Source organism: Aethalodelphis obliquidens, unplaced genomic scaffold, assembly GCF_003676395.1.
Source record: "Aethalodelphis obliquidens isolate GAN/ISIS:26980383/991018 unplaced genomic scaffold, ASM367639v1 scaffold53, whole genome shotgun sequence".
NCBI classification, from domain to species: domain Eukaryota; kingdom Metazoa; phylum Chordata; class Mammalia; order Artiodactyla; family Delphinidae; genus Aethalodelphis; species Aethalodelphis obliquidens.
Window position 1 is genome coordinate 2,998,362 of NW_020837997.1, and position 14,840 is coordinate 3,013,201.

The 14,840-nt window shown below is 46.9% G+C and overlaps 1 protein-coding gene and 1 pseudogene across 1 annotated transcript in view; both read left to right on the top strand.

Moving 5' to 3' along the window:
• Positions 1-8,020, top strand: part of PGPEP1 (pyroglutamyl-peptidase I) — a 42,182-nt gene extending 34,162 nt beyond the window's left edge. Inside the window, exon 5 of the mRNA XM_027084717.1 lies at positions 7,020-8,020. Coding sequence (XP_026940518.1) covers positions 7,020-7,092 — 73 coding nt within the window. The 3' untranslated portion in view covers positions 7,093-8,020. The remainder of the gene's footprint in view (positions 1-7,019) is intronic.
• LOC113608870 (ferritin light chain pseudogene) lies at positions 7,113-7,559 on the top strand (annotated as a pseudogene).
• Positions 8,021-14,840: the final 6,820 nt, after the last annotated feature.

Genomic DNA, 14,840 nt, shown 5'->3' on the forward strand with positions numbered 1-14,840 from the left:
GAAACCTCCCCTCACCTCCCTGGTTCAACGGGAACCGCCGCCTACCCTTGGCCACGCTGCCCAGAGAGAAACCCCCTGACCTCAACTGTACCCTACAAGTTGCAGGCCAAGAGGGATGGCTGTGTGTGGAGGAGATTGGGTGATTCAGGTGGAGGGATGTGGGAGGGGTAGCAGGGCTGATGGTACAGGGTCTCAAGGCCTGGCGAGTGGTCTGGGTGTTATTCCAAAGGCTATGAGAAGCTGAGAGGTGGGGGACGATCTGAGGCCCACTTCCCTGAGCCTCAGCTCCCCACACTCAGGGGCCTTGTGTGAGAATTCAGTGAGATTCTGCTTTTACAGCTCTGGCGCATAGTACTTACTTAATAAGTACAACTACTATTACTTCCTCCTCTAGGAAGCCCTCCTGGCTGTCCAGGTACCTCCTCTGCCTCCCATAGCTGCCTGGTTCCCCCCCACCCTCGTGCCAACATACTCTGGGTAGTAACTGACTAGTTCTATGGGAGTCCCGGAGGACAGGCAGGTCTGTCTGGGGTCCCCTGTGTCTGTTGCACCCAGAACAGCACTGGGCACATAATAGGTGTGCAATAAGCTATGGGAGACAGGAGAGGGGTCGGGGCTGGGTGTTCCATTCTGAGGCCAACAGGGGGCGCAGGGAGGCGCAGGAGCCTCTGGGTGGGGAAGGGGGATGACACGCCCCTGAAGGCCAGGCGCCTCCTCCAGCTGAGGCCCCCACCCTGCCTTTTCCCTGCCTCTAGAGCCCCATCTCCTCTTGGCTGCTCCAGGAACTTATAAATTACCTACTGTGCACTGGGCTTTGGACTGGGGACACACCAGGAAACCAGCAGCTTCCAGGCTGGGAGTACAGTGTAGGGCTCCCAGCTGTGATGGGGGACAGACAGGCAGCTGAAGGGTCTAAGGTATATTCAGGGAGGCTCATTCAAGGGTAAGCCTTGGCCCCATTCAACAGAGTTTTCCCTCAGCTCTCGCTTGGATGTTCTCTGTCTTAAAGGTGAACGTCTCAGACAAGAGTCCATCCCATTCCAGGGATCTGCCTGGGCCCCTCTCCACCTCTCACACCCTCGGTGGCTCCCCTTGGCCCACAGGAGCAAGCCAGACTCCTCTGCTGGACATCTGAACCCCTTTTCCCTTGTCTCTGCTGACCCCAGCTTGTCTTTTCTGCCTGGAAGTCCCCCCTCCTCCATCTACACCTAGATAACTCCTATGCATCCCTCAAAACCCAAAGTTTTGGGGGAAGATGCTGAGGTCATCTTGGGACACTCTGAGTGTGACAGGCCTGGGTGGGGGTAAGAAGGGCAAAGCACCACACCAGAAATCCCAAACTAGGCCTTCCTGCACACCCTCTTCAACCTTCCTACTGGCTCCTTTCTGCCCTGGCATCTTGCCACTAGGCAGTCAGCAGTTTCTACAAGGAGTGTCCAGACCTGCCCGGACGTGTCCTGGTCCCCTGGAAGACAGGAGGGGTGCGTTCAGTCCACACACACACACACACACACACACACACACACACTGGTGGGGGTGGTGGTGAGAAACAGAAAACCAGAAATGCAGAGAGAACAAAGGAGAGAGAGAGAGGGACTGAGGGAGGCAAAGAGAGAAAACGTGGAAACTTCCTAGCTGTTTTTTCTTCTAAGTTGCCGTGTTTAGGGCAAGGACACCTAGAGGTGGAGAGGGCCCCAGCCAGCCAAGGAGGAGGATTTGGGATGCTGGGTGACTGGGACACCACGCTGTGTGAGTCATGCACAGGGCTGCCCTGTTCTGGGCCTCAGTTTCCCCCAGTGTCAGGGAACTGATTCCCCCAGCCACCTGGCAGGGCCGGGGGTCCACACTCAGCCAGGGCCTAGCGCACAGCAGGTGCTCCATAAATGCACACTGTGGTCAGTGAAACCATTACGGGAGCAGGCATGCAAACCAGGGTGCTGGAGGGGGTCGTGTGGGGGCGGGAGGTCGGGAGGTTATGGGTTCCGGGCAGTGAGCATGTGGGGCTCCAAGCCTGATGCCTCAGCTGACCCACTTCCTGCCCGGCCTGGGCTGTGCTGGTGACCACCCACAGCCAGGAATCCGCACAGCCGGTCCCAGGGCCTGAGCTGACCACTTCCGTCCCCCGCTCCGCCTGCAGCCCAGGCCCTGCTGACTCACACTCAGCTGTCCCCATTCTTCCCTCACTGAGCTCTGATTCTGAGAGGTAGGGGCGCTGGCAGAGGCCCAAACCCCGAAGGCAGGGAAGTCACGGCCGGCTGAGAGCATCACGGAAGAGAGAAAATTATACCCCAGGCTTAACTGCCTGAAAAATGAAAACCTGCTCTTGACAAGGAAAAAAAATGAATACTTTTGGGACAGTCCTTTGGAATCAGTCACAATTTCAAACTTTCGGCCACCAAAAAAATCCATCAAGAAATTGAAAAGATAAGCCAGGGACAGAGAGGAGATACCTGCGATGCATTTAACTGACCAAGGAATAGCTTCCAGGACATATGAAGTGCCCCCACTCCACCAGACACACTAGACGGAAAGAAAAAACACCACACAGAAAAATGGGCAGATGGCATTGTTTTTGCCATAACAATGACCACGAACTGGGTCTTACATTTCTGCTTTACAACAGCAGAAATTTATTCTCTCACAGTTCTGGTGGCCAGAAGTCCCAAATCAAAGTGTCAGCAGGTCTGGAGGCTATGAGGGAGAATTGGTCCCAGGCCGCTCTCCTGGCTTCTGGCGGCTTCTGGCACTGGTCGGCGTCCCTTGGCGTGTGGCTGCATCACTCCAATCTCTGCTTCCATCTTCATGTGTCCTCTTACAAAGTAATCAGTCATTGGATTTAGGGCCCACCCTACTCCAGTATGACCTCATCTTAATGTAAATAATTACATCTACAAAGACCCTCAAGGTCACAATCTGAGGTTCTGGTGGACATGAATTTGGGGACACACTATTCAATGCAGTACAGGCATGAAAAGGCAATTCTGGGAAGATGAACCCAGGACAACCAATAAATAGAAGCTCAATCTAGTCATCAGGGGAAAAAATTCACTGAGATCCCATTTCACTCTTAGGCAGGGGACAGAGTCACTGGTGATGGGCGTGGGAATTGGCTTGACCACTCAGAAGAACAATTTGGCCATGCTAACACAGCTGAGGATGGCTGGACCCTCCCTCCTGGTCCTAGTGTGAACCCTAGAGAAACCTACATGTGCATGCCTTCCCAGCAGCATGGTTCATAATAAGAAGGAGCTGGAAACTTGGGAAATATTCGGGTGTGTTCGAATAGTACGATGGAGTACTATACAGCAGTGAAAAAGGATGGGCCAGACTTGCAGGCAAAAATCTCCAATCCAGACCCTTGAGTGAAAATAATTGTAACAGTGTGATACCATTTTTATCAAGGTTTTTTAATTTGCATTTTTGTATTGTGGTAAAATATATATAACATACATAGAATTTGCCATTTTAACCATTTTTAAGTGGACTGTTAGTGACATTAAGTACATCTGAAATGTTGAGCATACATATAGTATAACATCACTGTCTACTTCCAAAACTTTCCCATCACCTCCAAACAGAAACTCTGTAACTGTTAAGCAATAATTCCTCATTTCTACCCCCTCTTCCTCCGGCCCCTGGTAACCTAAAATTGACTTCCTGTCTCTATGAATTTGCATATTCTAGACATTTCATACCAGTGGAATCATATAATGTTTGTCCTTTTGTGACTGGCTTATTTCACTCAGCATAATGTTTCAAGGTTCGTCCACGTTGTACCATGGATCAGAACATCATTCTATTTTTATGACTGTGTAATAGTCCCTTGTGTGGATATACCAAATTTTGTTTATCCATTCAGTTATTGGTGGGCATTTGCATTGTTTCCACCTTTTGGCTATTGTGAATAGTGCTGCTGTGTACATTGGTGTACAAGCTCAGTTTGAGTCCCTGCTTTCAATTCTTTTGAATATATATCCAGAAGTGGAGTTGCTGGATCATATGGTCGTTCTGTGTTTAGCTTTGTAAGGAACTACCAAACTGTTTTCCACGGCAGCTGCACCATTTCACATTTCCCCCAGAGGTCCAAGAGGGTTCCAATTTCTCCACACCAACACTTGTTATTTTGCTAATAGCCATGCTAATGGGTATAAAATGGTATCTCGGGACTTCTTTGATGGCGCAATGGTGAAGAATCCCCCTGCCAATGCAGGGACAGGGGTTCCAGCCCTGGTCCAGGAAGATCCCACATGCTGCGGAGCAACTAAGCACGTGCGCCGCAACTACTGAAGCCCGGGCGCCTAGAGCCCATGCTCTGCAACGAGGGCCATGGCAATGAGAAGCCTGCGCACCGCTACGAAGAGTATCCCCCGCTCACCGCAACTAGAGAAAGCCCACGGGCAGCAACGAAGACCCAACGCAGCCATAAACAAACAAACAAATAGATAAATACATTTTAAAAATAAATGAAGTGGTATCTCACCATAGTTTTGATTTGCCGCAACTAGAGAAAGCCCGCATGCAGCAATGAAGACCAAACGCAGCCAAAAATAAGTAAATTAAATTAAATTTAAAAAGAAATTGGAGTGATGCCTCTACCAGCCGAGGAACACCAAGGATTGCCGGCAAACACCTGAGGTTAGAAGAGGCAGGGAAGGATTCTTCCCTATAGATCTCAGAAAGAGCGTGGCTCTATCAATACCTTGATTTCAGACTTGTACCCTCCAGAGCTGTGAGAAAATAAATTGCTACTGTTTTAAGCCCACCCCCGCCCCCGGCAAAAAAAAAAAAGAAGAAGAACATGAAAAAGATACGGAGATGTGGAAGGCAAGGCATCCAGGAAGGGGCGCACGGCTTCCATGCCCTCTTGCAGCACCTGCACGTGTTCACCAGCCCGGAAGCTCTCTGAACCCGGTTCTTTTGGGATCTTTATGGAGGCGTCATCACGTAGGCATGATCAATCATTAACTCCGTTTTCAGGCCATCCCCCCTCTCTGGAGAATGGTGGGGGAGGGAGTGTGGCTGAAAATTCCAAACTCCTAATCATGGCTTGGCCCTCCTGGTGACCAGCCCCCATCCAGGGGCCATCCACGAGCCCACCCAGTCCCATCATTACAACGAAAGACACTCCTATCACCCAGGAAATTCCAGAGGCTCTAGGAACTCTGTGTCAGGAACTAGGGTCAAAGACCAAATATTAGAACAAAAGATGCTCCGAGTGTTCTTATCACATAGGAAGTTACAAGGTTTTCAGGAGCTCTGTGCCAGGAACCGGGGGCAGAGACCAATATATATATATTTTTTCCTATTATCTCACAGTGTGTAATTTTCTTTTCTTGCAACATATTTACCTGTCATTATTATCAGAGTAATTCTGGCCTCGTTAGAACTGTCACTTCCCCTTCTATTATTTCGAAGAATTAGATAAGAATTGGTATTATTCCATAAATGATTCAGAATTCACCAGTGAAGCCATCTGGTCTTGGACTTCTCTGTTGGAAGGTTTATTATTATTATTATTATTATTATTATTATTGGTCACACAGCGTGGCATATGGGATCCTAGCTCCCTGACCGAGGATCAAACTCACATCCCCTGCATTGCAAGCGCAGAGTCTTAACCACTGGACCACCAGGGAAATCCCGAAGTTTTTTGGTTCTTTTTGTTTTTTAATTAATTAATTAATTTTTATTTTTGGCTGAGTTGGGTCTTCATGGCTGCTCACAGGCTTTTCTCTAGTTGCGGTGAGCGGGAGGGCTACTCTTCACTGCAGCGCGCGGGCTTCTCATGGCGGTGGCTTCTCTTGCTGCAGAGCACGGGCTCTAGGCGCATGGGCTTCAGTAGTTGTGGCACACAGGCTCAGTAGTTGTGGCTTGTGGGCTTTAGAGTGCAGGCTCAGTAGTTGTGGCGCACGGGCTTAGTTGCTCCACGGCCTGTGGGATCTTCCCGGCCCAGAGCTCGAACCCGTGTCCACTGCATTGGCAGGCAGATTCTTAAGCACTGCGCCACCAGGGAAGTATCTCTATTATTTCTTTATTCTCTATTTAATTTATGTCTGCTCTAATCTTTATGATTTCCTAACTTCTACTACCTTTGATTTTAGTTTACTCCTCTTTTCCTATTCCCTCAAAGTATAAAGTTAGGTTCTTGATAACTTTTAGTATGTTTATAATTGACCAGGACCCTATGGGGCCTTCCTGGGACAGACGTCCCCACCATGACCCCGCCATGTCCTCTGCCTGCCTCTTGTCTGTAGAAGAACATTAGGCTCCTAGGCCTTCTTCAAGTTCCAAAGCATAAGTTTAATCAGAGAAGTGAGAAAATGCAGAAAGGAGGGAAAACCGTCAATCAAGACAAAATAATACTAGTTTAGCCGTTAAACAAAGTCAAGAACCTTTAGTTCCATCTCAAGGGCTATAGATAATATTCTGAGCCACATCCTTTGAGTTGTTTTTCAGATACTTGAAACCTCCACCAGGTGGAAAAGGGTAACCATATGCTGCCCACAAGCACGTAGACCTCAGGCCAGTTGGAACCAGAAGGTTGATGATGTTGACTCCCGATTACCTCACCACTGGCCAATCAGAAGAATGTCCATGAGCTGATCACACACCCACAACCCCGCTCCCTCACCTGGTCCTTAAAGACCTTTCCCTGAAAGCCACCAGGGAGTTCAGGTGTTTTGAACACTAGCTACCTGGACACCTTGCTTTGTACCTGCAATAAATGCTGCACTTTCCTTCACTACAACCTGGTGTCAATAGATTGGCTTTACTGCACGTGGGCGAGCAGACCCAAGTTTCGTTCGTTAACGTGTTGTATTTTTGTTTTCATTCATCCCCAAGTATTTTCCAATTTCTTTTGTGATTTCTTCTCTGATCCATCGTTTCTTTAAAAGTGTGTTAGCAGTGTGCTCAGCAGTCCCGTGCATCTGTCTCTTGCTAGAACAGTGTTTGGATGGAACAGACCCAGGGACACCCTTTGCTCCAGCCTCTGACCACCCTCCAACACTTTTTTCCAGTCACAGCCTTCAGAATCAGCCACTCAGTTATCCTCGGTCACCGGGACCAGCCAACACCATTTTTCGAGATTAACTCCTTATTACCGATCAACCATGAGCTCCCAGATTCATCAGAATTATTCCACTGAGGTGGAGGCTGCCATCAACCGCCTGGTCAACATGCATCTGTGGGTCTCCTACACCTACCTGTCTCTGGGCTTCTAGTTTGATCCCGACGATGTGGCTCTGGAGGGCGTGGGCCACTTTTCCCTCAAATTGGCCAAAGAGAAGTGCGAGGGCGCTGAGTGTCTCTTGAAAATGCAAAACCAGCGCGGCGGCCGTGCCCTCTTCCAGGATGTGCAGAAGCCATCTCAGGATGAGTGGGGTAAAACCCAGGACGCTATGGAAGACGCCATTCTCATTGAGAAGAACCTGAACCAGGCCCTTTTGGACCTGCATGCCCTGGGTTCTGCCCATGCAGACCCCCACCTCTGTGACTTCCTGGAGAGCCACTCCCTAGACGAGGGGGTGAAACCCATCAAGAAGATGGGTGCCACCTGACCAACCTCCACAGGATGGCTGGTCCCCAGGCTGGGCTGGGCGAGTATCTCTAGGATGTACTCACCCTCAAGCATGACTAGGAGTCTCTGAAGTCCAGCGGCCTCTGAGGAGCCCCTCTGGCATCAGAGCTTCTGCCTGAAGCCCGTCTCTGCAGCCACTAGGCAGATTTTTAACCACCCTGGAGCTCTCTCCCAAGCCTTGGACCAAATGGAAACAATAAAACTTTCTGCAGCGGAAAAAAAAAGAGTGTGTTGTTTAATATCCACATATTTGTGAACATAACAGCTTTCCTTCTGTTATTGATTTCCAGCTTTATTCCATTGTAGCTGAAGATGATTTCAGCCTTTTAACATTTATTGAGAGTACACCTGTAACTTATATAATATTGTACATCAACTATACTTCAATAAAAAATAAAATTAAATAAATGATGCCAAAAAAAGTACTGAGAGTTGCTTTTTTGCCTAATAGCTGATCTATACTGGAGCATGTTCCATGTGCATTTGATAGAGATGTGTATTGTGGTGTTGGAGTGCTCTATAGATGTCTGTTTGGTCTAGTTGGTTTAGAGAGCTGCTCAATCCTCCATATCTTTAATCTTCCGTCTAGATGTTCTATCCATTATTAAAAGTGGGGTATTGAAGTCTCCTACTGTTATTGTAGAACTATTTACTTCTCCCTTCAAGTCTTAGATACAGCTTTGAGTTACTGTTTAGGGTCCTTTCATTTTAACCAGCAGGACTCCCTTTAGCATTTCTTGCATGGCAAGTATAATGGTAACAAACTCCCTCAACTTTTGCTTACCTGAGAATGTCTTGATTTCTCCCTTTTTCTTTCCTTCTTTCTTTCTTTCTTTTTTTTCTCTTTTTCTTTCTTTCTTTTTTTTTTTTGGCCATGCAGCACAGCTTGTGGGATCTTAGTTCCCCAGCCAGGAACTGAACCTGGGCCCTGGCAGTGAAAGCGCCAAGTCCTAACCACCGGACCACCAGGGAATTCCCTCTCCCTTATTTTTGAAGAATGGTTTTGCTGGATATAGAATTCTTGGTCAACAGTTTTTCTTTCAGCAGTTTAAATATGTCATTTCATTGCCTTCTGGAGTCTAGGGTTTCTGATGAAAAACTGGCTGTTGATCTTATAGAGGATCCCTTGTACTTGATAAATAGCTTTCTCCTAATACTTTCAAGTTTCGCTTTTTCGTCTCTGGCTTTCAACAGTTTGATTACAATGTGTCTCAGTGTGGGTCTGAGTATATTCTACTTGGAGTTCACTGAGCCTCTGAGATGTGTAGATTTGTATCTTTCATCAAATTTGGGAAGTTTTTGGCCATTATTTCTTCAAATATTCTTTCTGCCCTTCCTCTCTCTCTCCTCCTTCTGGGACTCTCATAATATATATGTTGGTCCTCTTGATGGTGTCCTACAGGTCCTTTAGACTCAGTTCACCTTTCTTCATTCTTATTTCTGCTCTTCAGACTTGATAATTTCAATTGTCCTGTCTTCAGCTTTGCTGATTATTTCTTCTACCTGCTCAAATCTTCTGTCGAACACCTCTAGTGAATTTTTCATTTCAGTTATTGTACTTTTCAGATTCAGAATTTCTGTTTGGTTTCTTTTTATAATTTGTGTCTCTTTATTGATAATCTCATTTTGTTCATAAACCATTTTCCTGATTTCCTTCAGTTCTTTTTTCATGTTTTCCTTTAGCTTTTTCTTTTCTTTCTTTTTTCCTTTAGCTTTTGAGCATGTTTAAAATAGTTGTTTTAAAGTTTTTGTTTAGTAGGTCTGATGTCTGGGCTTCCTTAGGGATGATTTCTGTCAATTACTTTTGTTCCTTTGAATGGGCCATTCTTTCATGTTTTTATGTCTTGTGTTTTTTTTTTGTTGAAAACTAGGCATTTGAATATTATAATGTGGCAAACTCTGGAAATCAGGTTCTACGCCTTTCTGAGGGTTTTGCTGTTTTGATTTTGTTTTTGAATTGTTGAAGGCTGCAGTATTCCTTTTGTTTAGGTACTTTTCCAAACTATTTTTGCAAAGACTGTATTCCTTTTCATGTGTGGTCACTGATGTCTCTGTCCATTTAGCTCATGTCCGGCTAATGTCTTGACAGAGATTTCCTTGAATGCCAGGAGCTAAAAATGAAAAACCCAAACAAACAAACAAAATCCACATCTCCCAGTGTTTGTAGATGGGTTCTGGGCTGGAATACTCCTTTAACTTTTAGCCAGGTTTGTACTGAGACTAGGGATCAGCCTGAGGTGAAGCTCAGAGTCTTCTCAGTTCTCTTCTGAGCATAAGTCTTGCCCCTGGGTGTGTACATGGATTTCTAAATTCCCTTCATATACACAGGTGCTTTTGAATGTCCTAATTTCCCAAATAATATCCCCCAGCTTTTCCTCTCAGGGTTTAAGTGGTTGATAATATGTTTTGACCGTAACCTTTTGCCCTAAGTGTCTGTATATGTTTGGTTCAGCTTGCAGTGCTTTTGAGCAACAACCACCACTTTTCCAGCCCGAGCTCCAAGTTAGGCAGTTCAGAGGTGAGCACCCATGTCAGTCCTTCAAGAAGGCCCAGACAGGTTAGAATAGACCTACACAATAATTTGTGAATAAGATCTGCACTGCTCCCACCAGATCCAAGGACCAGGGTCCTGCACTGGGAACATGGGTTATTTTCACTACAAGACCACAGCTGTGGGACTTCCCTGGTGGCACAGTGGTTAAGATTCTGCCTGCCAATGCAGGGGACATGGGTTCAATCCCTGGTCTGGGAAGATCTCACATGCCGCGGAGCAACTAAGTCCATGCACCATAACTACTTAAGCCTGTGCTCGAGGGCCCGTGAGCCACGACTACTGAGACCGCATGCCGCAACTACTGAAGCCCACACACCTAGAGCCCATGCTCCACAAGAGAAGCCACCACAATGAGAAGCCTGCACACCACTGTGAAGAGTAGCCCCCGTTCGCTGCAACTAGAGAAAGCATGCGTGCAGCAATGAAGACCCAATGCAGCCAAAAATAAAAAATAAATAAAAATTAAAAAAAAAAAAAGACCACAGCTGAGCTGCAGAGTGGGTGGGGCAAGGGCAAGTGGAAATGCCACAAAGTTTTCCTACCATTTTCAAGTTGCCTTTTTCTTGCTTCAATATGCACTTAGTTGTTACAAATTTCTGTTTTCCAGAGTTCTAACAAAGTCAATTCTGATAGTTTTTGTTTGATGGTCCTGTAGGGGAAGGAGACGTTGGAGCTGCATACTGCACCATTTTGTTGATAAAATTTTAAATATACTTACTATATATATGTGTGTATATATATATATATATATATGTGTGTGTGTGTGTGTGTGTGTGTGTGTATGGCATGCATGGGGATGATCAAATCAAATCCCAATTTTAGACAAAGGCTTGATGAGTGGTGGGTGGTGGAGATGTACACGGGCTTCAGCTCTCTTGGGAATGTTTCTTCAGCAGGGTGCTGGGTACTTGGGTGTTTGTTACTTTATTATTGATACTTTTGTGTATATGCCTGGAATATTTCATAATGAAAAATAAAACTGACAGGAGAAGGCTTGGTGATTTCTCAACAAGTTAAACATAAAATTAACACAAGACCCAGCAATTCCACTCCTTGATATATACCCAAGAGAACTGAAAGCAGGTGTTCAAACAAAAACTTGTACACACATGTTGATACCAGTGTTACCGAACTGGGTCCATTTGCCTGACACACAGCAAACCAAACACTGAGACTCTGAGGTTTGCAGCAGAGAAAGAATTTATTCATAAGGCAGCCAAGCGAGGAGACGGGAGAACAAGTCTCAGATCTGCCTCCCCAAAGACGAGGAGGTTGGGATATTTATGGGAGAAGCAGGGTGGTCTTGGGCATAGGAAAAGGTGATTGGAGGTAGGGGAAAAGGTGAGGTAATCAGTGTTCTGCACAGGCGTATCTGGGTTACATGTTTCTGCATCTTCAAAAATGGAGGCACTTAGCATGATCTGAGGGTGGAGTTTTCTGACGTCAAAAGGCCATTCAGGGCTTCCCTGGTGGCGCAGTGGTTGAGAGTCCGCCTGCCGATGCAGGGGACACGGGTTCGTGCCCTGGTCCGGGAGGATCCCACATGCCGCAGAGCGGCTGGGCCCGTGAGCCATGGCAGCTGAGCCTGCACATCCGGAGCCTGTTCTCCGCAACGGGAGAGGCCACAACAGTGAGAAGCGCGCATACCGCAAAAAAAAAAAAAAAAAAAAAAAAAGGCCATTCATTCAATGCTTGCACGGGCCCAGTTTTGGGGTCAGTGGTCCCCATCAGCCTTAGTTGCACAAGAGTTGACTCCAAGTTCCTGTAAAACAACTGGGCTACGTGACTCTGGGAAGGTATGCAATTAAAGAGAGGAAGAAAAGAATGAAAGAAAAAATAACTAAAGCAAGCTTAATCAGTGAAGACAGTTTACAAGCAGAGGGGTTTCAACAAGCTGTTCCCCTATCTGTTGCTCTGCAAGACAAACTCAAGAATTCCTGTTAGTCTTCTGCTTCTGTCAACTCTCTGGGGCCAGTCTCCGTGGCTGCCAAGGGCTGGAGGAGGGGCCATGGGGAGTGACTGCGGATGGGGACATGGTTTCCTTTCGGGGTGATGGGAAAGATCTGGAAATAGATAATGGTGATGGCTACACCACGCTGAGAATGTGCTAAATGCCACTAAGTTGCACATGTTTAAATGGTTAAAATGATACATTTCATGTAATATGTATTTTACCACAATTAAAAAATTTATTTAAAAACAAGGTCCTATTGCATAGCATAGGGGAACTACATTCAGTATCCTGTAGTAAACCGTAATGGAAAATAATTTTTTAATTGTTTTAATAATAAAATAAACTAAAAGTGACTTTGCTCAAGTAACCCCGGCCATCAATTGGGCACCTTTGGGGGTGCATTCACACGCTCACAGATTTTTTTTAAAACTTACCTTGACTGTGAAGAGCTGCAAAAAAACCTCTCCAGGTGAGGAAAACTACCTTTGACAAGGAAAAGATTCTAGGATGTGAAGTGCTTCCTTGCCCGGGCCACAGAGCCAAGGAGAAGCCAAACTCGGATTTGAACCAGGCTTGTCTGCTGTGAACGGCCTCATGGGCCTGCATCAGCTTTCAAGTTCCTTTGCCAGCCTGGTGCCTGGAGTTGCCTGTCTGACCTCAAGGTCTTTGAACATGCTGTGTTCCCCTGCCAGAATCACCCTTTCCTCTACTCCTCCCATGCCTAGAGACTTTTCTTTTGCTACTTGAAAGGAGGTCTGGCACGTAATAGATGTTAAAGAAATATCTGTGGAGCGAATGGATGAAGGAGTGAATGGATAAATGAATAGATGAGTTCCTTTAAAGCACTTCTCATGTGGGCACAAGGAGAAAGACCTGTGGATCCTCACAGCTGTGGCCTGTCCAGGACTCAGGACATTGAAGGAAGAGTGGCACAGAGAGGCCAAGCCACCTGCCCAAGGTCACACAGCCAGGAACTGGCATGATCAGGATTCGAACCTGGATCTCCCTTCCCTGAGCCTGGGTTCTTCCCACAATGCCCAGGTATTGCAAGCCCATCATATGCCCAACATTGCAATTTCATCAGTCCCATCTGAAGGGTGGCAGAAGGTGCCACTCCAGAGCCTGCCTCTTTGGCATAAAGATTCTTTTGAGAAACTGCAGGTACAGGAGAAACTCTGAAAACAGAGTAGAAGTTATGCTTTTGTAAGGGGCATTTACACTTATAAAAGAAGTCTCCATTCGTTAAGTGTGTCTCCCTCTCTGTACGAGGAGGAAGAGTCTGGCTCTGAATCCCTGGAGAATCTTATCAGTGGAGAGAGCACAAATTAAAACCTGCAGAACGAATCTTACCCTTGTTTACTGTGCTTTTCCTGGTCACCTCCCAGAATTGGCCTCAACACCCACCCCAGGCCCAGCACCTTTCTTTTGTCTTTAGCGGAAGATGGTATTTAAGGGAGTGGCTGGGGCCCCCTTGGGGAGTTTTACTCAGTTTCCCTCTGTATCTCTCATATATACACGAGATATACATGTTAAATTTCTGTGTGTCTTTCTCTTGCTCGTCTGTCTTTTATTCCAGGGGGTCCCAACCAAGAACTCAGAAGGGTAGAGGGAGAATTCGTCTTCCTCCTCGCTGCCCCACGTCTCATGCTGGCCCCTGAGGGTGGCCAGATCCCCTCTTTTTAGAGGCTCTGGGGGAGACGGAGCAGGCTAGGGGGCTGGCCTGGGCTTCAAGCCCAGCTTCACTGGTTTCTGGCCTTGGCACAATGCCTCTCCGGCCTCAGGTTGTCACCTGTGAAGTGAAGATCGTCATCCGCCCCCATCAGGTCTTATAAGGATTAGGTCTTATGTGCCAGACACGTAGTAGTGAAACTGAGCCCCCCTAAAACCGAGTTCCCTTACCAAGTTTAGGATTAATCCCTCGATCCCAAACTTCATTCCCTTTCTTGTCCCGTCTGACCTCAATCCTGTGCTAACTGAACACTAATCAGAGTCAGATGATTAAAATTGCTGATGTTGATAACTTCGTTAAGGTACCAAAATGGCTATTGTAGATAACGTCGCTAACATACAAACTCAGCTTGTTTCTCCGGGGCGAGATGGGCTCACAGACCCCAGAGCCATGGACCACCTGGCCAGAGCATCGTAAACCAGACAGATCCTGATGCCTGAAACTACGATTAAGAAATGTCACAGCAGGGGCTTCCCTGGTGGCACAGTAGTTACGACTTTGTACTCCAGGACTTCCCTGGTGGTGCAGTGGTTAAGAATCTGCCTGCCAATGCAGGGGACATGGGTTCAATCCCTGGTCAGGGAACTAGATCCCACATGCATGCTGCAACTAAGAGTTCACATGCCACAACTAAGGAGCCCAAGCACTGCAACTAACACCCAGTGCAACCAAATAAATAAATATTTTAAAAAAGAAGAAGAAAAGAATGGGTACAATTCTGATTTAAAAAAAAACAGAGGGGCTTCCCTGGTGGCGCAGTGGTTGGGGGTCCGCCTGCCGATGCAGGGGACATGGGTTCGTGTCCCGGTGCGGGAAGATCCCACATGCCGCGGAGCGGCTGGGCCCGTGAGCCATGGCCGCTGAGCCTGCGCGTCCGGAGCCTGTGCTCCGCAACGGGAGAAGCCACAACAGTGAGAGGCCCGCGTACCAAAAAAAAAAAACAGCAATGTCACAAGATGATAATTTCAGCCTTTTTGTTCTTCCCCTTTTTTTTTTTTTTTTTTTTTTTTTTTTTTTTTTTTTT